This window comes from Musa acuminata, chromosome BXJ1-5 (assembly GCF_036884655.1).
Source record: "Musa acuminata AAA Group cultivar baxijiao chromosome BXJ1-5, Cavendish_Baxijiao_AAA, whole genome shotgun sequence".
NCBI lineage: Eukaryota > Viridiplantae > Streptophyta > Magnoliopsida > Zingiberales > Musaceae > Musa > Musa acuminata.
The window spans coordinates 43815091-43842467 of record NC_088331.1 but is presented as its reverse complement, the minus strand read 5'-3'; the positions used below and the strand labels follow the sequence as shown (position 1 = coordinate 43842467).

General features: G+C 40.7%; 4 protein-coding genes across 11 annotated transcripts; 2 read left to right on the top strand and 2 right to left on the bottom strand.

The window, feature by feature from the left end:
• Nucleotides 1-332: 332 nt before the first annotated feature.
• On the bottom strand, nucleotides 333-9316 carry LOC103985481 (uncharacterized). Of its 4 annotated transcripts, none has more exons than XM_065184305.1 (7): nucleotides 9224-9316; nucleotides 7659-7717; nucleotides 6897-7485; nucleotides 6621-6683; nucleotides 6298-6382; nucleotides 989-1966; nucleotides 333-804 (listed from the first exon to the last, which is right to left on the bottom strand). In XM_065184305.1, exons 6-7 carry the CDS (start codon nucleotides 1900-1902, stop codon nucleotides 768-770), a joined length of 951 nt encoding a protein of 316 aa, XP_065040377.1. In that variant the 5' UTR covers nucleotides 1903-1966; nucleotides 6298-6382; nucleotides 6621-6683; nucleotides 6897-7485; nucleotides 7659-7717; nucleotides 9224-9316; the 3' UTR covers nucleotides 333-767. The 4 variants fall into 4 exon arrangements, with proteins under 4 accessions (XP_065040377.1, XP_065040379.1, XP_009401463.2 ...); XM_065184307.1 differs by having other exon boundaries at nucleotides 6897-7468; nucleotides 9224-9311; XM_009403188.3 differs by lacking the exons at nucleotides 6298-6382; nucleotides 6621-6683; nucleotides 6897-7485; nucleotides 7659-7717; nucleotides 9224-9316 and adding an exon at nucleotides 5437-5704.
• A 4612-nt stretch (nucleotides 9317-13928) lies between these two features.
• Nucleotides 13929-18460, top strand: LOC103985482 (plasma membrane ATPase). The gene is made up of 16 exons (XM_009403191.3): nucleotides 13929-14154; nucleotides 14247-14366; nucleotides 14443-14679; nucleotides 14774-15535; nucleotides 15619-15741; nucleotides 15810-15914; nucleotides 15977-16121; nucleotides 16207-16371; nucleotides 16455-16693; nucleotides 16782-16814; nucleotides 16897-16978; nucleotides 17061-17221; nucleotides 17298-17471; nucleotides 17554-17736; nucleotides 17822-18003; nucleotides 18091-18460. Exons 1-16 carry the CDS (start codon nucleotides 14098-14100, stop codon nucleotides 18185-18187), a joined length of 2865 nt encoding a protein of 954 aa, XP_009401466.2. The 5' UTR covers nucleotides 13929-14097; the 3' UTR covers nucleotides 18188-18460.
• A 395-nt stretch (nucleotides 18461-18855) lies between these two features.
• Nucleotides 18856-23641, top strand: LOC135674449 (pentatricopeptide repeat-containing protein At5g44230-like). Of its 2 annotated transcripts, XM_065184301.1 has the most exons (3): nucleotides 18856-21362; nucleotides 21702-21778; nucleotides 22344-23641. In XM_065184301.1, exon 1 carries the CDS (start codon nucleotides 18902-18904, stop codon nucleotides 20801-20803), a length of 1902 nt encoding a protein of 633 aa, XP_065040373.1. In that variant the 5' UTR covers nucleotides 18856-18901; the 3' UTR covers nucleotides 20804-21362; nucleotides 21702-21778; nucleotides 22344-23641. The 2 variants fall into 2 exon arrangements, with proteins under 2 accessions (XP_065040373.1, XP_065040372.1); XM_065184300.1 differs by lacking the exon at nucleotides 21702-21778.
• LOC103985483 (uncharacterized) lies at nucleotides 22044-27205 on the bottom strand. 4 transcript variants are annotated; one of them, XM_018825655.2, is made up of 10 exons: nucleotides 27024-27205; nucleotides 25474-25628; nucleotides 25214-25322; nucleotides 23923-24023; nucleotides 23360-23428; nucleotides 23109-23224; nucleotides 22956-23010; nucleotides 22716-22836; nucleotides 22497-22618; nucleotides 22044-22419 (listed from the first exon to the last, which is right to left on the bottom strand). In XM_018825655.2, the coding sequence occupies exons 2-10, from the start codon at nucleotides 25609-25611 to the stop codon at nucleotides 22321-22323; spliced, it is 930 nt and encodes a 309-aa protein (XP_018681200.2). In that variant the 5' UTR covers nucleotides 25612-25628; nucleotides 27024-27205; the 3' UTR covers nucleotides 22044-22320. The 4 variants fall into 4 exon arrangements, with proteins under 4 accessions (XP_018681200.2, XP_065040376.1, XP_065040375.1 ...); XM_065184304.1 differs by having other exon boundaries at nucleotides 22497-22639; nucleotides 25474-25616; nucleotides 27024-27203; XM_065184303.1 differs by having other exon boundaries at nucleotides 22497-22639; nucleotides 25474-25805; nucleotides 27024-27201.
• Between the last annotated feature and the right edge of the window lie 172 nt (nucleotides 27206-27377).

Below are 27377 nucleotides of genomic sequence, written 5' to 3'. Positions count from 1 at the left end.
CTACAATATCTAACATTTTCAATCATTTCAATCTTGGTTCAATACAAGTCATAAGAATAAGAAAATACAAACATCTGATTTGATGCATTCTCAATGACCATGAAATGAATGTCTACAGGATTTTTTTTACTAAATATATAATATCTGCATCCATAATTCAAGCAATGGTATATATCATCAGTTCCGTTTTTTCACTATCCTCACATGCAAAGCACATGCATGAGCCCAGCTTCATATAAGAGAACAGTTGGGAAGTATATCCCAACAAACACAAGGAAACTATATGCTTTGCACATACTTCCCATCTAACACCCATTTAGCCAATATAATCATGCACCAAATTCCACAGACAAGACTACAGTAACAAAACATCAGAGGAACATAACATTCTCAATCCACAAAACTTTGCATTCCACTCCAACTCTGTTCGCGCTTGTAATAGAGTTGGACTCAGCACCAACCAAAAGCAGAAGCATGGTGACCTTTTCTATCTTCAGAATCAAAGCAAATTAAACAAACAAGCCCATGACTCACACCACTCTTTGTTGCTAAAGACAACAAAATTTAGGCTTGCATAACAAAGAAGAGAGAAAATTGATGGACTCTTGGATTTCGGCAAGGAATGCATGATGAAACATATACCGTAACTATTTATATGAACAGATTAATTGTCATCAGGCAACCTCTATGAAGAAAGTGGAACTAAGCTGTATGAAGCTGCAAAGATGCCCCTGGCTGATAGACTAGCTATTGTTGGTTCTTGGCAGTCAAAGATCGTAGAAGTGAGATCTGCGCCTCCCATATCTGCACGTGTTGCCCAAACAACAAGATATTAGACAAGGCAATAAACAGAAACATAATTAGGAGGATTGAGCCTACTGCTCATATCTGCCCTAGCTTTTGCCTCAAAGAATCTATCCGAGTTAATAATTTTTTGCTAGTATCATGGAGTCATATTCACAGAGAGAAACAAAGAGTTCACTCGTACCTGTAGTGGGTGGGGATCACAATGGACGCTGCAGCACCAACACCTGTTCTGGCAAGCTCATCATCAGCTTCAACAAATCTGTACTCTCTGATCTCTGAAGATCTTCTAGAACCCTCACCATTATTTGAACCATCAGAGCTTGAATGGTGACCACTTCTTCTGCTCCTTCTTGATCTGTGCTGGTTTCTTGAACCCCTATGAAATACCTTACAAGATATGCAAGAGGTCCACCAGTTACCCCTACTCCGAGGAAAATCTTCATGCTCATCTCCAGTCTCTGCATCACCATACTCGATGACATAGTCACCTAAAACCACTCCGTGGGGAACTTCTGCGTGTATAGTGCTCAAGACATCTATGATCTCTGACGACTGCTGAAAATTTTCCCAGTCGAGTTGTTGTGCAGGATCTATTTCTGAAGGGCGTGAATGGGGGTGTTTTAGCTGAGCATGCTTCTGCAGCTCAGTGAAGTTGCCAATATATGAACACTGCTTCTCTTCGCAGCACCGTTTCTTCATGTTCAGATAAACACGGACCTCATCAATAACAACCCACCCAGTAACATCACCTCTACATAGTGGGCAGGCTGGTGGGTTAGTGGAGTTTGAAGAAATGTCTTGAATGCAAACCATGGAAACTCCATCTGTAGTTGTTGTGACTTTTACAACAAGAGGCACTCCGTATGCACTTTTGAACCGCTCGAGACAATTCGAATGGGCTTGGTCAGTGTCACACATGAAAGGACGACATCCCTTGTCATAAGAAGAGCATTGGAGTAGGACCCCGTTGTGAGGGAAATCCAAACAGATTGGGCAAGTCACATTTTCCCAGTTACAACCTAATTGTATGTCGTCCAACTTCAAGGGATGGGGCTTGGTGTCAAGCCCTTTCTGGTTCATGATGCACAAGGTCATTGGCTGGTTTCTACAACAGCATAAATGCTGTTGAATTGATTTGGAGAAGATTTATTCCAAGGACCTGTATATGTTATTGAACAGGGACACAGTTATAAAATCTTCAACACAGAAAAGGGTTTAATATAAAAAAAATGGATATTTTGTATAGTCTGCAAATCAATAGAAACAGAAATAACAAAATTATGAACACTGGATTTCCTGGTGAGGCTGCCAACATTTCATTGGTATAAACCACCTTATGAAGCATCACCACTTTCTACAGTTGAATTATAACAACTTAAAACAACATACCCCAATCACTGACATGCAAGGGCAATCATCAATCAAGGCAGCATATGGCTTCTTAATTTCCCAGTATGCTATTGATCATGCGAAGCCATTTTCTTGGCACAGCCTATGGAAGATTCCGGTTATCCCTCATACAACTTGTTTCTGTTAGAAATTGTTGCATGGCAGGCTTCCGACTTCAATCTATCTTGCTAATATTGGTATCATGGATGTTAGACCTTGTGTGTTCTGTGGTTCTCAAGCAGATAGCTTATTTCATCTGTTCCTTGACTGCCAGTTTGCTCAGTCTATTTTCTCTATCCTAAAGCATAAGTTGGAGATTTCATTTAGATTTTATGATCAATGGCATACTTGATCTTGGCTTAGGGAAGGATTTGATTTGGGTACACGATCTTATTTAACCCTTAGAGCCATTATTGCTTATGCCTTTTGGATGATCTGGAAGGCCCACAAATGATGTCCTTTTTAGTAGTAAACAGGTTACAGTATATTCTGCAAGGTGGTAGCATGTGTTGCTACACATCCTGTTCAGATCCTGCCTGAGAGCCCCCCAGCCCTCCTAACCAGATTTTGGTTTTGTGGAGCCCGCCGGAGGTGGGTTGGTGTAAATTGAATGGGGATGGAGCTTATTGTAAGGATTCTGGTCTAGGGGGTGCAGGTTATTTAATCGGAAATGATGCGCCGAAGGTGGGTTGGTGTAAATTGAATGTGGATGGAGCTTATTGTTAGGGTTCTGGTCTAGAGGGTGCGGGTTATTTAATCTGAAATGATGCTGGTGAGTGTCTTGCTGAAGGGTGCAGGATTTTGGAGAACAAGGACAGTGGTGTAAATCGAATGTGGATGGAGCTTATTGTTAGGATTCTGGTCTAGGGGGTGCGGGTTATTTAATCCGAAATGATGCTGGTGAGTGTCTTGCTGAAGGGTGCAGGATTTTGGAGAACAAGGACAGTCTTTATGCGGAGATGTTTGCTGTTCTGGAGTACCCTGCTGAACCTAATTAATGCTGTATGTGATGTATGACATATTTTAGAGTCCTTCCATAATTTCAATGTTGTTCATGCATTCAGGGAAGGAAACAAGTGTGCAGAAGATTGGTTAGCCAGTTGGGCACGACAAACTAAAAACTCTTTTTCGGGGAGAGGCCACTGACCGGATCCTTTTGCTTCTTTTTTGAGTACTGATTTTTCTAGTACTGGCTGTATTCACTCCATTTAAGCTAATATAGTCTTTTCTTTTGGAAAAAAAAACAACATACCCCAATCTTCGATCAGCTTTGTGCATGTGCATGACAACATTGTGAAATCTTCCAATTCTAGAATCAGCCACATGGATGTCCTCTGACCAAAAAGAGATTTGTTGAAGGTAATATTATGAGTCAAATAAGGGCTATTAAAATCCTTTTATTATTTGGAATAAAGTATTCTTAGGTTTTCTTCTAACTCTCCTCATATCATTATTCACTGATGCATCTGTAAGTCTTAAATCATCTAGATTAAGGTGTGAACAATGACAATACATATTTACAAATGTGAAGGCTCATATTATAATTAAACTATATAAATAATATCTTCATCAATCCTCCTTTTTGGCTGAAGAAAAAAATCCAAGTCATCTAAATAATTTTCATCTGAGAACTCTTGTCCAAGTATACTTGGGATTCTTCTCTTGCTACCATTGAAGTTGCAATTTATAATATTAAGTCTCATTTTTACTTGGTCTAACACCCTTGGTTTTTTAAGATTGTCTCCAGCTCAAGTTAGACTTAGACACAATTAAACTCATTAACTATAAATACCATAAACTAACAACAAGCAATATGGAATTTTATCCTGAATATTTCTAGTAAATTTATTCATTAATAGTGTGAAAAGATAAAAACTTAAAGTTGATTTTCGACATAAACTTGAAGTGATATGAAACAAGAACCTCCTAATGTCCTACACATTGATAACCTATCATATGTATTTTTTCTTACATCAAGGTTAGCCGCTAAATACACATTTCTTTTTTAAAACTACCATATCATATTTCTAAATGCTTTTTAATCAATGTTAAGTCTAAGCAAATTATCACCGACTACTATATACCCCATCTTCAAAATTAACAAGTTAGACATATCAGAGCCAAATAACCTTAATTCAGATGTTTGATGAGCATTGCAATCATAGTATAATGCATACAATCTCAAATTCTCAACACAACTGATATAAGGACACTAACTGGGAAATTAGTGGAACTCTCAAGAAACTTGAACACTACATAGTCCTATGACGGCATTAATGGAGATACAAACATGATTTTATTACCAAAACTGATAAATCCTTTGGTGATACAAGACAAAAAGCACACCCTATGATGTCAACACCATCCAAATAAACAAATTTGTTCATGAGCTTTGACAATAAGTTCCCTTGTAGAGTTTAGGCATAATCATCCGAGAAACCATGGAAATAATGAAACCAGTGCAATTATATGATACTAAAGGGGAAAGCTCTCTGTTCCTTGTTCCTTAATAGTTGGATTCTACTGATCCACAATATTAGAATTGTATTGTAACTCTGCACACATTTTAAGACTCCAGCTGGGGTCATCCTTTGGATAGCATGGTGTGGAGGAAGTTATATAAGCAATCCTTGCAGTGCGAGCTTCCATTTTCATTTCAGATATCACAATCCAAGAATGTTGACACCCCAGTACGCCTCAATCATCCAACTCTCTCACAGCATATAATGAATAGAACAAAGAACTATCCAAATTCGAGTTAAATAACTTGTATGGAAATATCACTCTCCTTAAAAATCATATACCTCTATGGTTTCTATAAGACTGACGTTTTATGCTCCCCTCCTAATTCACAATTCGAATCCAATTAAAGAACTAATAATGTTAACCGACCAATTTCTTTGAGGTCTTCCACAACATTGTTTACCTTTCGAGGTCCGAGATTGTTCTCTGTCCCTTATTGCACCCTATTGGAACCTTAAAAGATTGCAACTTTAGAAAATATATTCAATTATCTTCCAAAATCTCCACTTCTGTCCATAAGAAAAAGTCATCTGAGTGGCTTATCACGAAAACCAGCTTCCCAAAGCATAAAATCAGAACAATTGGAACGACTAACTAGAAAACCAACCGCCGTCCACCATGAATCGGATCATGAAACCAAGCCAAATACAATCAATCAAATAGAACATACAGAACGCAGTCGAAAGGAGGAGCATCAGATATCGAAAAAGAGACCACCTTTAGGATTCTCCGAAATCTTTTCCAAGATCAAAGAAGAAATACGACCAATTCGAGCACCAAGAACGCAGCATCCAGGAGAGGGAATCGAGAACGGACCTCGCAGAAAAAAGATTCCCCGCCGAGAGACAGCGGGGGCCTCGATTTGAAGAGCCTTAGCCCCAGATCTCCTTGGCGTACAAAGAAGGGAAAGATCGAGAGAGGAAGCCGGGATGAGGTGGGGGTCGGAGGGAGAGGGAGGAGCCGGCGTGGAAGGGAAAAAGTCCACGCATCTCTATTTCTTTTCTCCTTAATATTCTCTCCGCTATCGAAATAGTAGGGGCGATGGAGACGTTTTCGCGGCCCGACCTAAGCCACTACTGTCAACACGACCGTAGGAGTTGGCGCGCCTGCAGAAGCGTATCCATGCCCGTCCGCTATCTCAGTCGTGACTTAAGCCGGAAACCAATTATTCTTTCTTTCTTTCTTTCTTTTGTGGTTGTTGCTGATGGACTCAATAACTCGGGCTGACATAAAATAAGGGTATAAATGACTTTTTACTACTCACATGAGGTGCACGTGCTTCTCAGGAAAGAAATTAAAAGGTGAACAAACCCTAATTTTTTTATTTGTTATAAAAATATTTGATTCTTTAAATTATTTTCTCATCCTTCCTCTTCTCCCTATCATTTCTCTATTACTATATTACAAAATCAATTTTAAAATATTTATATATTATTATAATATATTAGTTTATTTAGAGATCCAATTTACTATATTACTTAAAATAATAATATGAGAATAACTTGAATTTTGAGAGCAAGTAGTAAAGAAACTATGGTTGGTGGTTCAGAGGTTGCTTGCAAATGGGTCCCTGCTCACCTTTGAATGGCAACCATGGCAGCTCACCTACCATTCCTTCATACTGTGCTGACCATATCTTCCAATAAGGACAATGATGTGGAAACTGCATATGATTTGGCAACAAATCAGCATTGTCACATGTTACATGTTTCTCAAAAGGGGTTCCATACCATACAAAATCTTCTCTTTCTTTTCTTATTTTCTATTTATTATTATGAGTCTCACAAAACATCCCTAACTGTACTTGTAGTTCTAGAAGGAAAAAAAAGGGCCTAAATTAAAAATGAAAAAAAAGAAGTTGATTCTTATGGTGAAGCATGTCATTAGGAAGAGAACAGTACCTTTAATTGTTTGAGAATGGATACTGGATGCTGTACAAAAGAATTCCAAGACTGCTTCCATGACTGGTTCACAAAGAGCATGCCTCAATGGCAAAAAAAAAAAAAAAAAAAAAAAAAAAAAAAAAAAAAAAAAAAATGGTGAGACATAAATTTGCTGTGAATATAAGCTTCCTTTGGCCCCATATCTGTGTTTGACCATTATTGATTTTTGTAGAAAATTTACTCCAACAAAAACAGACAACAGAATCAGAAAAAAAGAACCAATTATTAGTGAACCTTTACGTTGTGGCCGAGGTGTCAGCACGGCTCGGTCCGGTCCTGGATGCACAAGGTCGCCCACGTGGATGCTCGAGTGGTGAGGGTGAGCGTCGGGATGGGTAGGGTTCGAGCCTCGTCCCCTGAGCATGGTCTTCTCTCTTGACGAGTGGCCTGCTTCTCCATCGTTGAGCTCCTGCACACAAGTCGGGATTGGGAGAGGGATTTCCCGACTCAACCCCTCCGAAGCTTAAGTTAGCTTTTGGTGGAATGAGAGAGAGTTGAGTGTTCGAAGTGCCTCATCTTCCTGATTAGGGAGGGTTAGCTTTTATACCCGCGAGTATGAGTTGGTTGTACGGGGTCAATTTACTTCTCGAGCGGCCAACTTAAACTTTTGTACGAGCGCCGACTGACCTGTACGGATCGACGCCGCGCGACGCCGTCCTGAGCTTTCCGGGGTGGCTATACTGTGATGATGTCGTTCTTACGGAGGGGGCGACGAGTGGCTGCCCACCACGTGTGTGCTGTGCACCACATTGTACTTGAGGTTCCACGTCTGCATCATCGTGTCTGCCTACCTGGATCGACGTGGGCTATGCCAAAATATGCCCTATCACCGACAAAAGAAAGAAATAGGGACTTGGCCTATCTAACTAGTAATATATTTTTAAATAGCTTGTATTTGGCTAACAGGTTTCTTTGGTTTGCCACCTTTACTACCTTCCTCGAACCAAAGAAAATAAAACAAGATAAAGAAATGGAGATAAAAGCTGACATGATTACCATTGTATCAAACAGAGCCCTTTGCTTACGAGTTCCATTCCTTTATCATTTTCTTTCTCCTGCAGTGGAAAATTGTGAAAAATAAACTTGCATTGTGAAGCCAGGAAATGAAATGCTTTTATTCACAAATGATTAACAGATAAAAAAATTCCCGAATAAAATATAGAAAGAGATGGTATTATGCATTCATTTAAAAGAAAATGCATAAGGATTCAAAAGTTTTGACTATATACCACACTTTGCTTAAAGATTGTGTAAATGAAAATTTACTGTGGAGGAGGTGGAAGATATTATGTCAGTGAAAATTATTTGCTAAGGTTGCATACTAGCATCCAGAGCCATTTCAAATATCTTATCAGCTGTACAGTATCACGTCAAGCCTACAATTGACTGCAGAATCTATGGCAGGAAAGTATGGACATCATAGTTTAGCTACATATCTAAGATATAGGAGAAACCTGGGATGCCAACATAAATGGCAGATCAATTTCAGAAACCTATACATAGCATAAGAAAGAAAAAATAATGTTAATCCATCATTTATCACAACCTTCCTTGATCCTGCTAATACAGATACAGGTTTTTATGCCACAACGGGTGACAGTCTGCAACTCACTGTAAGATGTATAGACAACATCCTCTGGAAGAAAAATGATGAAATACATGATCCTTATATGTCACAATGCTGGCTAATAAACATGGCACTTTATCCACCCCAACCATCTTAAAGTCATACAGATACAGATATGGCTATTCCTCTAACTTCATCATTCTTGGAGCAAACTTGTAGCTCGCATTTGAATAACAAGCTTTATCCATAACAACTTTCTTACAATCACTTGTGATATAAGTATCGAAAATATTATATTTCTGATTGACTGCCTCTATGAATGGTTGAAATGCATCTCCTAAAGTTGAACATAGTCCAATAGTCCTTGAATTCATGCAAACAACCATCTAATTTAACATAGCCAATGCACTCCAATCAACTTCCTAATAAATGTCTCTACTAATATTATTAAATGTCTCTTGGAACACACACAATGATGGTGACCAATCTTGCAGCAATGTTAACAACAAATCATATTGGCACCGGGATTTCAGAACTAAATTGTCACGGAGTTTTCCTTCACAGAGATAATGCGAATGATGATGATCTGGTTACCACTTTGGCTCAAAGGCTAGATTACAACGCCTATTCTGAGATGTAGGATAATGAGTAGCAGCAATTCAAGCTAAATGTCAGCCCTTTTATCAAAATTATTCATGAACTCAGAACAAAAGAGCAACCCTGACCTAGGCAGTCGGTTCAAGACATTCTTTTTCTAGTTCTTCTCATAATTTTCCCCGTTTGATGTTGTAGAATCGAAATTTCAATTTCTTTGCTTCTTCCAGAGTTAAAAAGACGAAAGAATTCATCTTTTTTATGATACCATGATTGAATCGAAACTATTCGATACAACTTATCTCTAGATCAAACAATTCGTCTGTTATGCTCTTACAATCATTCAGCATTCTTGTTCCTTCAATTCAATGCAAAGTTCAAAGGGCATGGAATAGCTCACCAGTTCCTCCCTGGTGCGATGACCGGGTGCGTCCTCAAAATCCTCCAGCTACAACAGACTGCAACGCCGCCGCCGCCCCACTCCAGTCGCCCGCGACCTCTAAGGATGGCGCGCATCAGAGCTCGGCGTCAGTAAAAGGAGATCACCGGCTATTTGGGCCGGCCCAAAGGGAGAAAAGACGACGTCGGACCGTCAGTTTCCGGGTCCCACATAGCCAACGGTAGATACGTCGGCTTGCCAATTTCCGCCATCAGATGATCTCGGGAAGATCACAACCGTCCGTTTGCTTCAAATGGTTCAAATTATATACGTACAATAATTCGCTATAAATTGCTATCAATCGGCTGATAAATATTACTGCTATCTATTAGCAATATAATTAATATCAGAATCGACACATTTTGTGCTGAGTTTCCAATCCAACTATCATCAAAGGGAGTCAATGGAGTGAAAGCATACTTAAACACGCATGAAAAGGGTGAAGTAGAGCGTGAATGGTGACACCATAGTCCTATAAATTTGAGGCATGAGACAAAGATGATATCAGGTGGGTCTAAATCTCTACACATCAAGTATTATCTAATTCCTTTCTTCTTGAGCTAGTTGACTTGGAGCTTTGTAGTCTATAAAAGTGGTTGAAATGTTCTATCAAGGATACAAGAACAAGTGAGCTACATGCATGCAAGTAGTTTTCGAACATTTGGAATGATAGTTTTCGAACATAAGCCATATGTGAGTAGGATATAGCAAAACTTATTATACCCACTGGGAATTATTAAAATGCTCATTAATGTCAAGATGAAGACAGTAAGTAGGATGGGATGAGGTGGATGACACAATCTTGTCATATATAGAAAGTGTTGTGCACCTTGAGCTCTAGATTAGGGTTTATGATGTTTTATGCTTTGGCTTCATCATGAATAGAACCTGTCCTCAATCTTCTTGCTTGTAGATTACTGACCTTTGTTGTGCTCTTTTGCTGTCACAAAACCTGTCCTTAATCTTGTTGCCTTCTTCAAATGCATGCCTTCAGTGTTTGAATATGGCAGAAGAACCTCAAAACAATGAAGCTGAGCATTCATGCCATCTCAGAAACGCCGTGATGAAAGTATGGCAGTATCAATAGTTATATTCAATTGTTTTTAAGATGGAGAGTTCTAGAAGGAACCAGAAGCTACAATGAGCTCTTAAAAAGCACACTAAATTCTTGAAAACCAGGTTTTGAGGAATGACATATGGAAGTTTTTACATATCATGGATGAGGCAAATGGTGAATTCAAACCAAGAAGAGAGAGAGAGAGAGAGAGAGAGAGAGAGAGAGAAATATATTGAACCATTTTTCTTGTAGTTTTTGGGACTTATGATCGCCTAAGATTTTTGTTTTCATAATTATAAAGCAGGTTATGAGTCAGTATTTGTGCAATATTATTCTTGATGTTTTACTATGTAGCTTCATGTGTCAAACTCAAACCTTATTCAACTTGCATGTGAGAGGAGATTTTTGAATTCATAAATATAACTTTTTGATATTTACAACAATCCAATTCAAAATATTATCAACATAAAACTCCATGATTTTTAAGGGATGCATGCTGATGCTGCTATTATTATATTTATATATATATAATTTTTGCTTAATGGATATATGGAAAATCCAGTAGATAGATTTTTTTGTGAAAATTCAGTGTTTGAATAAAGGATCAATGACATGATGATCTGTTAATATCATGGAAGCAAAACTCCTTTTGAGTTCTATTGTTAAGTATCTATGATGGCAAATATATATGAGAAAGAAAACATTACCACACATTTGAAAGAATTTCTGAAACACAAGTAGTGCAATGATTGATGTTAAATTATTCTATTTTCAGAGAGAAGGCCATATGCAACTGTGAAACTGCTGAACATAATTGTCTCCATGAAATTGACAGCCTTGAATCCAACTAACAAAGAGGCCACAGATTGAGCTGGTTTATATATAGCGCAGACTGCAACAAGTATATTGACCTCACAACATGGAAGAAGATTACTTTTGGTGTTCTTCAAACCAAATGGGATTTGGTGGGTGGATAGGCCTGAACAGATCTTTAATTCTTACAAGGAGAAAATGTTTCTGTGATGTACAGTGACAAAGAGAGTGATCATTTTGGTGAGAAGTAGGAGGACTCCTATGAATATAGGATGGAAAATACAATTGACTTTTCTCTTTCTTTTTCTGAGCTGTGCCACAGAAGAATGGAAGAAAGATTTCAGTTGGAGCTCCACCCTTCATGAGTTAATATATTAGGTATGATGTATGTGAGCTTTAGTTTATGAGGAATGTGTAGGTCATACAAGCTGCAAGTTCATTGCCAGTGCCCCAAATGTGTGAGGACATTTTGCTCAGCAATTGGCATCACCAAAGGTCACATGATAACAAACAAGAGTAGGTCAACTATACTGAAAAAGAAAGCTTGCAGTGCTGAAATATTCAATCTAGAACACCGATCCACTCTTTGCTCTCTCATGGCAATCACTACTTGGCATGCTAAAGAGTGCAAACTTGTGAGTGGATATCTGTGTTCCTTGATCAAGTATTAATTGCCACAAATGCAAGTAGTGATTAAACCCAAACATTATTATTTTTATTGGTTCTCTAAACACATCATATCTCATCATGCCTTTCTTTTATAGTGAATGAGTAGTAACATTTCAATGTAAAACCCCTAAGTATAATTCTTCCACAACAAAGATAAAACTGGTGTAATCAGATGCTAAAAAAGACAACAGCAGGATTGCTGGGGTTTCTACCAGTATCAAAATTCATTACATATGTTTAAAATGATTGAAACAAATGGATAGAGTTAAGACTTCTGATTAATCGTAGATACTCTTCAACTTTGCATATCCTCAGATAGCAAATAGAGACGTGTTGGGATCCCTCCACCTCTCTTCTTTTCCCCCAAAGAAGACTTGAAGCTTAATGCCCAGAATTGACTTCGATTTGTCCATCATCTTTGTAGACATTGCAAGTTTACCTGGAGGCTACAGATGCAGACATAGAAGATATAATTGAACTCAATCGTACCTGTAAATTAAATATAACTTTTTGGATCATGCGTGTATATTATACACAGGATGATAAATTATTAATCTCATAGATACTTCTGGGTTCATTATTGTAGTGTAGAGAGAGAAAAATAATAGGATAAGCCCGCATGCAAGCATGCGTCTGAGAGAGAATTATTGGAGTAAATGCCACCATAATCACTTTGAGCAGGTCAGACATGCTTATTAAAATAACACAGATGAGAGAAGACATTAAAACTCAATTGCATGATACAACAGCTGCAAGTTCTGCAGTGAGAAAACAATGCCTGTTGATTGAGATTCATCTTTATTCACTGAACTAAATTTTCTAGTTTATATTTCAGAAGATTTTTGGTATAATCTCAGGAATATGGGGAAAAAAAAAACACTTAAAGCAGCTGCTCCAATACACGTCAAGAGAGAAATGCCAGAATGACAGATGCTGAACATTTCTATCATTTGATTTCAAGAGTTAGAATCATAATTTGAGTGATCAAGTTCTAAGGCTAAAGTCAACGGCTCTTGGCCACCTTCAAAGTAATTGAACTAAGAGCTAGCCAAGTCAAATCTTTTTGCCCCCTTGGCTCCACATTGAGAGAGAGAGAGAGAGAGAGAGAGAGAGAGAGAGAGAGAGAGAGGACGGAACTGCACCAGTTGCAGAGAGAGAGAGAGAGAGAGAGAGAGGGCGGAATCTTTTATAGCAATTGTGAGCTGAAGTCAACGGCTCTTGGCCACCTTCATAGCAATTGAACTAAGAGCTTGCCAAATCAAATCTTTTAGAGAGAGAGAGAGAGAGGGCGGAACTGCACCAGTTGCAGCCACCAAATTGTGAGCTCCGTAAATAAGCTTTGTATTCGTATATTTAAAAGACCAATGTACAAGTAGAAGACACCATTCGCCATCCCAATTCCGACCCTTCCGAGGCTTGGGCATTACATTCATTAATCGTCTCCTCCGCCACCTAAACAACAACTCCTAATTCCAAATATGTTGAGTTGCTCATCATTGCCGTGTATACTTTTCATTACATATTTTAATCTATCATATATACATATATATATATATATACATATATTTCCAAATATTAAGATGGTCAACGCATACCAAATACTTCTAAAAAATCTCTATTTTTAAGGAGCTTTTAAATTATATTAGTCAACTAAAGTTTCAACTAATAGTTATATTAAGTGATGAGGATTAATTACGATGACATATATGTGAGTTTTCGTTTTCGAAGGTACGTTTATTATATTTAAATATAGATAAATAAATACGAATTCTTTGACTTTGAAGTGAAGGTGGGGCCAGAATCAACCCCCTCTGTGCAATCACATTGCTACCCATTCTCATACCTACACTGTGATTACCTGTTCGTTTGGAGAACCCGTCTAATCAAATCACGACGCAGGTAGACAAACGAGTGTCTTTGGAAAGAACACCATAAAATTCTGCTTTTCCATTTTTCATGCGCTGTCAGGAGGTAATCGTACATCACCGTTGGATGGAACGGTGGTGATTAATCTGACGGTAGTTCTTTATCGGGTAACTTTTGTCGCGTACGATCCCTAGGTGTTGAAGAGGCGGGGGGTGGCCAGTTGGGTATAAAACTGGCGCATCCAGACCAACGATCGCAGACGGAGGCCGCGAGCTGAGAGACTCTCCTCTTCCTCTTTCTTTTCCTTCTATCGCTTGCTTACTTCCATCGAGCAACGAACAATTGGTGGCGTTGTTTTTGATCTCTGAGCTGTTGTTCTCGGTCTCCTGGTCGAACCTCACGGCCGTGTGGAGAGTAGGCGGGGGAGGAAATGGGAGGAGACAAAGCTAGCAGCTTGGAGGAGCTCAAGAACGAGACTGTTGATCTGGTAGTCAAGCCGCTCCATGTCGCTGCTGCTGATTTCTTGCTTCTCGTTGTTCTTTCTGTCTTATCATGATATCATTTCTCCTGAATTCACAGGAGAAGATTCCGATAGAGGAAGTGTTCGAGCAGCTGAAATGTACCAAGGAGGGACTGACGTCGCAGGAGGGCGCCGACCGGCTTCAGATCTTTGGGCCAAACAAGCTCGAGGAGAAGAAGGTCCGCTCGAATTTGATCTTATCTTGTCTTCTGCTCTTTGCTTTCCTGAATCGCCAAATGGATTCGGATGTTACAGGAAAGCAAGTTCCTCAAGTTTCTCGGGTTCATGTGGAATCCCCTGTCCTGGGTCATGGAGATGGCCGCCATCATGGCCATCGCCCTGGCTAATGGTGGAGGGAGGGCCCCAGATTGGCAAGACTTTCTTGGCATCGCTATTCTGCTGGTCATCAACTCCACCATCTCCTTCATCGAAGAGAACAATGCTGGAAATGCTGCAGCAGCTCTCATGGCTCGCTTGGCCCCGAAAGCGAAGGTAAGAAGAGGTTGAAGATGAAGAAGCTTCGAGGATCATGTCCTTCGGAGGTGAACTGTGTTCCTCACAGTGGTGTATCTTTTCTTTGCTTTAGGTTCTCAGAGATGGCACCTGGGCCGAGCAGGACGCTGCAATTCTTGTGCCCGGAGACATCATCAGCATCAAACTGGGGGATATCATCCCGGCCGACGCGCGCCTGCTCGAGGGAGACCCGCTGAAGATTGACCAATCCGCTCTCACCGGGGAATCCCTTCCTGTCACCAAGAATCCAGGAAGTGGGGTGTACTCCGGCTCGACATGCAAGCAGGGCGAGATCGAAGCTGTTGTCATCGCTACCGGCGTGCACACCTTCTTCGGCAAGGCGGCTCACTTGGTCGACAGCACTAACCAAGTCGGGCACTTCCAAAAGGTCCTGACGGCCATCGGAAACTTCTGCATCTGCTCCATCGCCACCGGCATCGTCATCGAGATCATCGTCATGTACCCCATCCAGCACAGGTCGTACAGGGACGGCATAGACAATCTACTGGTCCTGTTGATCGGAGGAATACCCATCGCCATGCCCACCGTCTTGTCAGTCACCATGGCCATCGGGTCTCATAAGCTCTCCCAACAAGGCGCCATCACCAAGAGGATGACTGCCATCGAGGAAATGGCAGGCATGGACGTCCTCTGCAGTGACAAAACCGGGACACTCACGCTGAACAAGCTCAGCGTCGATAAGAACCTGATCGAGGTGTTTGCTAAAGGCGTCGACAAAGATCATGTGGTCTTACTGGCTGCAAGAGCATCACGGACGGAGAACCAGGACGCCATCGATGCCGCCATGGTCGGAATGCTTGCAGATCCAAAGGAGGTACAGCCCGACATGCCAACAACTTCCGTTCTCTCATTATTAGCAGACGAATGTTCTGTTCTAACTTATCTGCTACTACACAGGCAAGAGCAGGAATCCAGGAAGTGCATTTCCTTCCCTTCAACCCTGTCGACAAGAGAACTGCACTCACGTACGTTGATGCCAACGGCAACTGGCATCGTGCAAGTAAAGGTGCTCCTGAACAGGTAAATGGATTGCTTGATCTCGGAACAACTTCATGCGAGGTTTCCTTGCTAACTGTGTCGTCATGCAGATTATGAGCCTCTGCAACTGCAAGGAAGATGTTCGTAAAAAGGTTCACGCAGTAATCGACAAGTTCGCTGAACGCGGGCTTCGATCGTTGGCCGTGGCAAGACAGGTCTGTCTACCTATTAGAATTGCAGTCTCCTTGTTCCTTGTATCATTCATCGTTTATTGCAGGAAGTTCCTGAGAGGACAAAGGAGAGTGCTGGGACGCCGTGGCAGTTCGTTGGCTTACTGCCCCTCTTCGACCCCCCAAGACATGACAGTGCTGAAACCATTCGGAAGGCTCTCAACCTCGGCGTGAACGTGAAGATGATCACTGGTAATCCGACGACCCTCACAGTCTGCCTTTCGAGTACCAGAATCTCTGTTTGCAGTTTTTACTGGTAGATCCATTTGCATTGCAGGAGATCAGCTTGCGATAGCGAAGGAGACAGGTCGAAGACTCGGTATGGGAACAAACATGTATCCTTCTTCTTCACTACTTGGACAACACAAGGACGAGACACTTGCGGCACTTCCCGTGGACGAACTGATCGAAAAGGCTGATGGGTTTGCAGGAGTTTTCCCAGGTCTGCTCATGTTTCATCCACACCAAACCGATAAATCGTATCTCTACCGGATGGTAGTCTGATGTTGGAATTCCTTGAAACAGAGCATAAATACGAAATCGTGAAGAAGCTGCAAGAAAGGAAGCATATTTGTGGAATGACAGGAGATGGTGTGAACGATGCACCGGCGTTGAAGAAGGCTGACATCGGTATTGCTGTTTCTGATGCCACTGATGCAGCAAGAAGTGCTTCCGACATTGTTCTCACTGAACCTGGTCTCAGCGTCATCATCAGTGCTGTTCTCACCAGCAGAGCCATCTTCCAGAGGATGAAGAACTACACAGTATGATCAATCTATCCATCTCCTTCATCCAATCTTTTCGGTAGTGTTATTCTGGCTAATCTCTCCTTTTCGTTTGTCATACCAACAGATCTATGCTGTTTCAATTACCATCCGTATTGTCGTAAGTACTGGACCATGATCTTGTGCATTTGGTTCTTGGGATGTTTGATGTCTGTAACAATTCCTACTTCAAATCTTTGCAGCTTGGGTTTATGCTGATTGCGCTGATATGGAAATTCGACTTCTCCCCGTTCATGGTTCTGATCATTGCTATACTTAACGATGGTCAGCTCTTCAGCATCTGTACTCTGCATTCATTCCCGAGTCTTAGATTCTGTTCTGCATAATTCTCAACCTGTAATTGCAGGTACAATCATGACAATCTCCAAAGATCGCGTGAAGCCATCTCCGATGCCAGATAGCTGGAAACTGAAGGAGATCTTTGCTACTGGAATCGTGCTCGGAACTTACTTGGCTTTGATGACTGTCCTCTTCTTCTGGGCCATGAAGGAGACGGACTTCTTCTCGGTAAACAATCTTCATACAAGCAATCAATCTGTGGATGATCATGACCAGTCTCATTTTGAATGTACTGTCGATGCAGAATAAGTTCCACGTTCGATCATTGAGAGACAGCGAGCACGAGATGATGGCTGCTCTGTACCTGCAAGTCAGCATCATCAGTCAGGCTCTCATATTCGTCACTCGATCGCGAGGATGGTTCTTCCTTGACCGCCCCGGACTTCTACTGTGCTGTGCCTTTGTGATCGCTCAGCTGGTAAGTCCCCTGATCTCCGAGTGCTCCATCATCCCTGCAATCGACAAGCTCATCTGATACTAAGAACATGCACAATCATCAGATTGCTACTGTGGTTGCTGTCTATGCTAACTGGAGCTTTGCAAGAATTAAAGGCTGTGGATGGGGTTGGGCTGGAATAATATGGCTCTACAGCTTAATCTCCTTCATCCCACTTGACTGGATCAAGTTCGCGATTCGCTACGTTCTTAGTGGAAATGCCTGGACTTACCTCTTCGACAGGAAGGTAAAGAAGCCATCTCTCTGAGACTTGTGTTGATTGATGCAGCACTCAACTGGTCTGAGTCTTCTCTGCTATTTTCCCATGTCAGACTGCCTTCACGACAAAGAAGGATTACGGCAGAGAGGAAAGGGAAGCTCAATGGGCTATTGCGCAGAGGACGCTTCATGGCCTCCAACCTCCTGACACTACGAGTCTGTTCAACGACAAGAGCAGCTACCGCGAGCTATCGGAGATCGCCGAGCAGGCCAAGAGGCGAGCTGAGATCGCAAGGTATGTGGCAGTCACCCCATAAACCTCAGCCATGATCATGAAGCTGTATAAAACTCTAATCTCGCCATTCTTGATCGCTCCTCTCAGGCTACGTGAGCTGCACACTCTCAAGGGTCACGTCGAGTCGGTGGTGAAGCTGAAGGGGCTTGACATCGACACCATGCAGCAGCACTACACAGTGTAGCCGCAGCACAAAGCCCTACATGGTTTCTCGCGACGAAGACGAAGAGCTCTCTCTCTATCTATCTCTGTCTCTCTCTAATATATATGTGATCTGCCCATCTTTTGTTTCTCTTGCTTGTTCTGGCTTTCCTTCTCACCAGAGGACAGTGCAGTTGATGTGAGAAGAAAGAAATAAGCTGATGGCGCACTTCATTATCTTCTCTCTAGTGTGTGAGAGAGAGAAGAGAACATCTCTTTTATTGTTAGCTTTTGCTGTCCGTCGATCATTTGCCAATCTTAGCGTGTTGCCTTTTTGCTATAATACCCTTTATGCAAACTTTAGGAGCCAAATCCACATGAAATATGCACTCAACATATGCAATGGGAAAATAAGCACTATCTCAGTTCTCCAACATTTTTCTGGAATTATATTAAATAAAAGTTCCATTTAAATTAACAAAATTTATTTCAAAAAATAATGTATTAAAATGGGAAAATAAGGTATAGGGACGTATATGTAAAACTTACATCTATAAGAGTGTAGATGTAAATTTTAAACTGATGAGGAACATAAATAAAATATATATTTATTTGGAGGGCTTAAGTGTGAAAGTTTCGGAACCCGTCCTCACCAATATAAATAGCCACGGAACAAAGGTTATGAGATATCGACGTGCCCAACATGGCGCGAGCTCAGCCAATCATCACACGCCTCGTACACGACCCCGTCGGGCTTATGCGGGCCCCAACATTCCCGCTTCCGGCCCCCTCACCCCTCCTCCCCCTTCCCGCACTCGACGCCCTCCTCGTCGCCGCCATCGACGCCGCCGCCGGCCCCCGCCACCTCCGGGCCGTCCACGCTGTCATACTCCATTTCGGCCTCCACCACCGCTGTTTCCTCGTCGCCAAGCTCCTCCGCGGGCTCTCCCACTACCGCGTTCCCCTCCATCCCTACCCCCTCCGCCTCTTCTCCCTTGTTCCCCGCCCCAACCCCTTCCTCTGGACCGCCCTTATCCACTCCGCCGTAATTCTCCGACCTCGCCTCCCCGATTACCACCCCCTCCGGCTCTACTCCCTCATGCGCCGCCAATGGCCTCCCTCGCCTCCGCTCTCCTTCACCTTCACCGCCCTCCTCAAGTCTGCCGCTGCCGACCTATGCCTCGCCAATGGCCTCCAGATACACGCCCAGTCCATTTCCACGGGCGGCTTTGACGCCGACCTCTTCGTCCAGAACACGCTCATCTCTATGTATGTCGAATGCTGTGACTTGGCCTCGGCTCATAGGGTGTTTGACGGAATGTCCATTCGGGATGCCATTTCTTGGACTTCGTTGACTGTGGCTTACACAAAAACTGGCGACCTCTCTTCTGCAGAAGGGTTATTTGAAAGATCCCCTGCAAAAGATATGGTGGCATGGACGGCGATGGTCACCGGATACGCTCAGAATGCCATGCCTAAAAAGGCACTGACAACGTTCGAGAGAATGCGTGAAGCGGGTGTTGTGATCGACGAGGTTGCGTTGGTTGGCGCAGTTTCTGCTATTGCACAGTTGGGTGCTGCAAAGCATGCCGTCTGGATTCGGGATATTGTGGACAGCAATGGGTTCCGGCAGACTGTGGTCGTGGGTTCGGCTATGGTAGATATGTTCGCAAAGTGTGGGCTCATCGATGAGGCACGCCAGATGTTCGATGAAATGATGAACCGGAATGTGTACACATACAGTGCAATGATCGTCGGACTTGCAGCACATGGCAGAGCTCATGAGGCAATTGCTTTGTTTAAGGAGATGGCGGGGAAGACAGATGTGAAGCCAAACCACGTCACGTTCATTGGGGTGCTCACGGCTTGTAGCCATGCTGGGATGGTGGAGGTAGGCCGATACTACTTCCATTTAATGAAGGATGAGTATGGGATTGTTCCTTCTCCTGATCACTATACATGCATGGTTGATTTGTTGGGACGCGCTGGACTTGTTGAAGATGCTCTCGAGCTTGTGAGGTCAATGCCAATGGAGCCACATGGTGGTGTGTGGGGTGCATTACTGGGAGCTTGTCGGATTCATATTAAACCTGAGATAGCTAGAATTGCTGCGAATCATTTGTTTGAGCTTGAACCTGATAGAATTGGCAACTACATGTTGCTTTCAAATACATATGCATCTGCAGGGATGTGGGATGAGGTGTCAAAGGTTAGGAAGTTGATGAGAGCAAGGGGGTTGAAGAAGAACCCATCTGCAAGCTGGACAGAAGATAAGGATGGGTCAGTCCATGAATTTTTTGCAGGGGATGGTTTGCACCCAAGAACACATGAGATAAAGGATACTTTAGAGGATCTGTTGGGGAAGTTGAAACTAGAAGGTTATGATCCAGTATTGAGCTCAGTTCTTTATGATATTAATGATAATGAGAAGGAAAAGTTACTAAAGGGTCACAGTGAGAAGCTGGCTTTGGCATTTGGCCTGTTGACGACTGGTGCTGGGGACACAATTAGGATTGTGAAGAACCTGAGGATTTGTGAGGACTGTCATCTGGTGATGCGCCTTGCATCAAGGGCTGTGAACAGGGAGATTGTGGTGAGGGATAATATGAGGTTTCACCATTTCAAAGATGGGGCATGCTCCTGCGGAGAGTTTTGGTAACTGGTGGATGATATGATTGGCTGGAAATTCCAAGTTCTCACATTTGAAATGGAAGACATGATCAGATAGGGTAAGGAAAGATGACTATGATGCAATATGGTAAACTCCTTCCCATACATACAAACAATATGATTACTTTTATGACTCAGATTTAATCATCTAAGTTGTAAAGAAGCCATATTACCATAACGTCAGAGTATCTGAGGTACAGAATCATGGAAAAGGATTGAAGGAAACATGAGAGATCTAATCATCCCTTGCTAACACATTCAGATACAAATGCTATAAGACGAGGAGAATGATTGGTTTGTTTTGGAGTATTAACTTCTACATTTATTATCTTCGTGACGAAAAAATATATGAACAGAGCTGGTGGCAGCATGTTTAGTCTTCAAGTTGCCATGGTTGATTTAGCAGCATTGTTCTCTTCATGCTTGACAATTGACCTAGTAAATCGAGACATGACTGCAATTTTGCCGAGGCAACACAACAAATGTCATGGTTTTCTCCATCCCCTCTTTGTGCTGATGCTACCTCACTGTATCTGGCTTAAAGGACTGTAAGTCTCTCTGTCTCTCTCTCTCTCAGCAGCATTAAAAAGCGTCTGGAAACCAATCTTCATGAGTTTTCCCGAGACTGAATGATGTTTGAAATAATTCTCCATGACTGAACTAATTTAAAGCTATTCAGTAGTCAATCAATTATTCATATATTCATCATGTCACTTCAGCATGATGTGGAAATGTCATGAATTCCGAAGATCTTAACTTGCTTATTAGGGTAACCTTTTCTAAGTAGAACTTTTACTTATAGAACATAATGCTTAATTGTTTTGCCTATAGTCAAGCCAAGAGTTTTTGTGCTTTGATGATATGCTCATAATCCATATTGACTGCAGGTTTTAGCTTGTACATGAAGATCTTTGAGAAACAACAGCAAGACTCGATTATAATTGGTTTCAAATGCATGATTCAGGTTGATGAATTTTTGGTACCACCTTAGGAATATTAATCACATTAGGGTTCTCTGCAATCTTTTTCCGAGTGTTTCTTTGCCATTATAACATTAGCATTCCTGTAGCTATTTGTTCACTGCCATTAATGCCATTCCAACCCTTAAGACAATTGCTTTGCCATATTTTTTGTGTCTATTCCATCTTCAAGAAAAACAGTTATTGCACTCTTAATTAACATAATCAAGTCAAAATGTTTCACACTACAGACTAATATCAATCATACAATGAGCTCCAATCATCAATCTGTCACTTCACTAAAGCAATTTTGTTGAACTCTTTGGTGTTATTGATGTTTCTGGATACATACTGCTCATATTTAGCAGAAAACAGATGACCTTTCAAATACAAAAAATAATTAAAAAAAAGATGAAAAGAACTTATTTTTGTAATCAGCACCACTATCCTTTTTTACAATTGTGTTTGTTTTATGCATTGTGATGGTCTCCATAAAGATTCTTCGAAATCCTGCATTGATAGCTCAAATTTGGATCTGAAAAAAAGACTATATAATCATGTTGTATGCAGGCAAGTCTTTTATGCTGGTAACGTCTTCCAGTGCAAGTTCGCGCTCCAACTGAATTCTTGTGAACTTCAGAACCTCCTGGGGAGAAGCAAGACATGGAAATCAGAGGCAAAAAACAATAAACTCACACACATGCAGGGTGAGCAGGTAATTACATTGAACTCCATATAAGAAGCATGTCTTGCAAGCCACTGAGCATCCAACATACAGAAAGCTATACAATAGAGGTTATCAAATGCTTTCTCATCGTTTCCAAGCAGTCCCAGGAAACGAACTCCTGCTTTTGAAGATGGAAAATCTGAGATGAAATAAGGACAGGCTGCTTTAACACCAATAGCAAGCATAAGTCTCCCAAATGGCAGTCGATGACATACCTGACTGCAAGTCTAGCATCTGAATCAACATGAATGATACATTAACGCCAGCTACGGCAAAAGGATACTCCCACTCAGCTCTTCTACCTTCTGATTTGTGCAACAGCATTTGGAAAGAATTCTGCATCATATAATAGAAGGTTCAGGATATCAATGCCTGATCGTTATGGTTGAATGACAAATGGAGGGAAGAAAATGAATCCTAGAGGCAAATGACAGTGCCAAAGAAAAGGTGGCGACCGGGTAGTTTTTGGCAAAATAGATGAGGTTTTCCAATGATATAAAGCCACCACCCCTGAGAGCAGAATTGAGCATTACTTTTACTATAGATCACTTCAACTTTTATAATCTCAAGGTAATTGAAGCCCGAAAGATACCTGGTTTGACATTTACCTGAAATCGGTTGATGGATCACAACCTTGCCAACCCATTTCCTTCCATGAGTCAGATTTAAACGGGGGAACTTCTCGATTAGGGTAGGATGACTGCCAAAGCTGTTTCAGAGCATCCTGCAACACAGATCCATCTGAGACTTCCAAAAGTTTCCAAATCAGGCTTGCTCAATCAATAGAGTTATGACAAGTAACAGGAAAGGTAAAGAAGGTAAAATGTCAACCATTAGCAAATCCAGAAGCAATACATACTAGATGATCCAAATGAGAACCATCAAACCGAACCTTCAGTCTCCGCCTCAGGTTTCTCAATCTTTCTTCCTGCAAGTTTGGATACATTAAAAATATATGGGAGAAAAAGCATTTGCAGAAAAGTTCATCAATGATTCTTGAGTATACAATGTGTAGTGAATATGTCCTATTGATTAATTGTATGGTGTTCGATCATTTCCCTTCAAACAGAAGAAATGCATTAACATGTGCAAGGATGAAAAGGTCATATGAAAGACATTAACAGAGTAAGAGATTGTTTCACTTCTGGCTATAAATGTTGTTGTTGTGGATTCAAAGATGGAATGTTCACAAGTTTAAACGATAGTGTTAATACTATAACTAAGAGTTCATCTGCAATATACTCTACATGCTATTCAAAAGAAATTAATACTTCGATAGATTCAGATTCCAAGGTCCAAACTGCTATAAGAAAAATCAGAAATCTTTAAAAAAATGATTTTTCCATAAAAGATCCATAATGATTTCTGTTGACATTAATCATAATCATGATAATTACAGAAACAGAAAGCTCTTCAGTTTACCTGCAATGGAGTAAGACAAATTGGGACAAATTGTACACTTGTAATAGAAGAAAGTGATAATAACCTTCCTAAAACAGATCCAGAGCCACGGGCAATACTTGCTGAAAATAAAATAATTATTAGTGGCAGAAAATGCAGAAATTTGTTTTGTCATAATCAAGAGAGCCAAAAACAAAAATGGCTACAGCTTTCAAGTTTCTACAATGACAAACACAACTTCCTCAAGCCCCAATTATTGAGTATTCCAAATGGACAATCTATTCCATTAACTTTATGAAGATGCGTCAAATTCTTATTTGAGAAAAAGTTTTATATGAGCAATTACCCAAAACTGAACATATGACATGGCAGCTTATAGATGATGCCTAGAGTTTGTTCATGCTTTGTCACACAACACACAGCAAGATGTAATCCCTGTCCTCCTAGACATGCATATTGCAGGTTGTACATTTTAATCACAAATTTGCATATGCTTTGCTGATAATCTGCATTCTAATTTAGAAATTTTCATAAAATAATTAGAGACGTCATGTTTAGAGAGAAGATGTCACCTTGAGGTTTGATCATTGGATGTTTAAGTGAACAAAGACGAAGAAACCTTCGATTAGGACAATCTAAATACTCTTTATCCAAAAAAGCAATGGCCCATAGCAATAAAATGAGATCATTTGAACCACATGGACAAAGAGGATCATGAAGAGAAAGGAAATGAAATCGGGCATACAGTGTTTGCTTGTTACTGAAGTGCCGTCAGACGATGGCAAAGTTCCATCTGCTTACCTAGATTTCCCTGTATTATGCTACAACTTCAAAATTAGGAAAATTTTAAGAAGCGCAATCAAAGTTTCTTGCCTTTTTCTTGTGGAAAAGAAATTAAAAAGGAATCCCCAGTTATGTAGAATTTTTTTGTGTCATATACCAATAGGATACACCTTGCAAATTCCAGTAAAGAACCTCTTGTAGGAAGAGGAATGCAAACCACTATGCGTAGTAGGAAGAGGAATGATTATATATCTCAAAAATCCTCTTGGTAATACTTCTACTTTGCTTTTTATTTTTTGTAACTGAAATGTAGTAGCATAAAATGCTCAAATCTTCTTGCTATGGCTGTAAGTCAGAAGGGCAACAAATCGAACATGCATGAAAAGTACATGCCTCAATCATATGAAGCCAGTAACTTTGATATTAATATAGAGGTAAATCATCCATCATGCCAAAAGAATAGCACAAAACATTTAATTTGAGTAGTGATTTGACATTGATGGAGCATGGTGCATAACATAGATGATACCTAACCATTGAGACCACTGAACAGTCAAATTGGACAAAAGGCAGGTCCAGTGAAGGTCTACTTCCTTTGTTTTGTCATCCCAATCTTGTCTGTGTCTATCATCATATCCCTTTGAAGAATAAACAACTGGTTACGCATAAAAAAGAATAATAAGAACTTGTAGTCAAACTTTCACTTCCTAATATTAGAAAAATAGCACTTACCTTTTAATGAACTACATGGTTGTTATTTCCAAGTAATTAGAAAAATATAGTATTTACCTTATAATTGTCTGAATGGTTGTCATTTCCAAGTAGTGGTTCATTTTGGATATCAAATCTTGATGGTTCCACAAACTCACTTTTCCTTCCATCAACATCTCCATGATGAAGCCGCCTTCTAATGGTTCTTGTTGTCATGGTAGCTATTTAAATGACTTCAAATGAACATTTCATCAGCATGCATGGCATGGAAAACTAAATGGAAGGAGTATGATAGAGTTTAATTTGTGTTTCTTCCTATAGGTATGATAGGACAAAAATCCAAACAGAATTGCTTTTTTTCCATGTCTTTTATCTTCACATCAAATTGCTGTCATACTCGAATGGCACAGCTGCAGAATGAATACAATTTATGGAAGATGAGATAATACGTCAAAAAAGACTGAACATTGTTGTGAGTATATATTCTTATTGTATGAGCACCTTGTTGGAGAAGACGTAGATTCTGAGCAACAAATACCAATGGACCTTTGTTACACATTTTCAATGTCAATCTAGGTTTTTTTTTTTACACCAAATGTCAGATAAGAGAAAACTTGTCTGCGCTATGAGAGAAGAAAAGTGTGGTAAGCAATCATCAAACCACATCTCATTTGCATACTTCCTCCAAATTTGTGTTTCTTTTTAAATTTTTAAGCAGATCATTTCATGTTCGTAATTATTCTTTGCATAAGACAGTCAATTTCATTAAGAGAAAACTACAATAATTACACCAACCAAGTAACAGGTGACTTCCATAATATATTGCTTTAGAAAAGTCAGGACATTGGCATCGACAGTTCCACAGAATGAAAATTCAACATGCCATCCAGGCTGTTTATGGTTATATCAAAATAAATCACTTATATTTTTCAGCCAAATTTAATGGATGAATATAATTAGAATGATTATGTTTTACCCTTCAACTTGTCTATATGAAGATCAGAAAATACTAGATAAAAAGGTTCCAACGCACATACCTCTAATATGCATGAAAAAAGAAAACAAAACACACATTCAATGCCATTTTCATATGAACAAACTAAACATCATATTGACAAGGACATTAATTCTGAATTCATGTTTACCAAGCTCTCTCATGCTTCTGCAAGTCAAAGATGACAGATTGGGGGTCCTCCATAACCAAATCAATTGAGCTTCCGTGACATACATCTGAAAGCTGATACTGATCCGACGCTATCAATATCTTATTCTTGCGATTTCCCAGTACAATAACCAAATCAGTTCCGCCAAATTTACACACCCCAAATCCAAGAAGGCAAAATTTGAGACCAAATTCACCCTCATTTGGCTAATTTTGGCTGAAGAACAGAACTTGCAAGTCGGCAGCAAATATTCTCCATGGATTATTTCTTATGAACTATATTAGCATCGAAAAACGAAAATCGAGACCAAAATTACCGTGAAAAGAGACATTTTTTTCTTGTAGATTTCACGATTTTCCTTTTCCCCAAAAACTAAAATAGCACCAACGAAAAGCAAACAATAACATCAAACGAATCCCAAAGGAATCGATCTTGGTTTCCTTAGGATCCAGAACAAACACCTACCGCAATGTACCAAAGATCCGTCGATCGGATAGGGGCAAAAGGATGAGGAGAAGAAGAGACGAGGATTCTCCCGGTTGCTTCAAGCCTCGAGAGCCGATTCGTGCTCTGAATCATTAGGGTTATTCCCGCGAGGCATAGTCGAAAGGGACCAACTCATGCCATGGTGTCGTTGACCCGTTCCGTTCTTACGAAGAGAATCACTTTTCCACCCTTTTGGTTCGCTACCCGCTCTCATATCCACCTTGTGGTCGGAGGTAACAAAGGGGCCCACGTGAGACCATCTTAGCGAGTAAGGTGCAGCTGGGTAGAGAGAGGTTTCCGTCTTGCGAACTGCGAAAGGTACCGTCGATACGT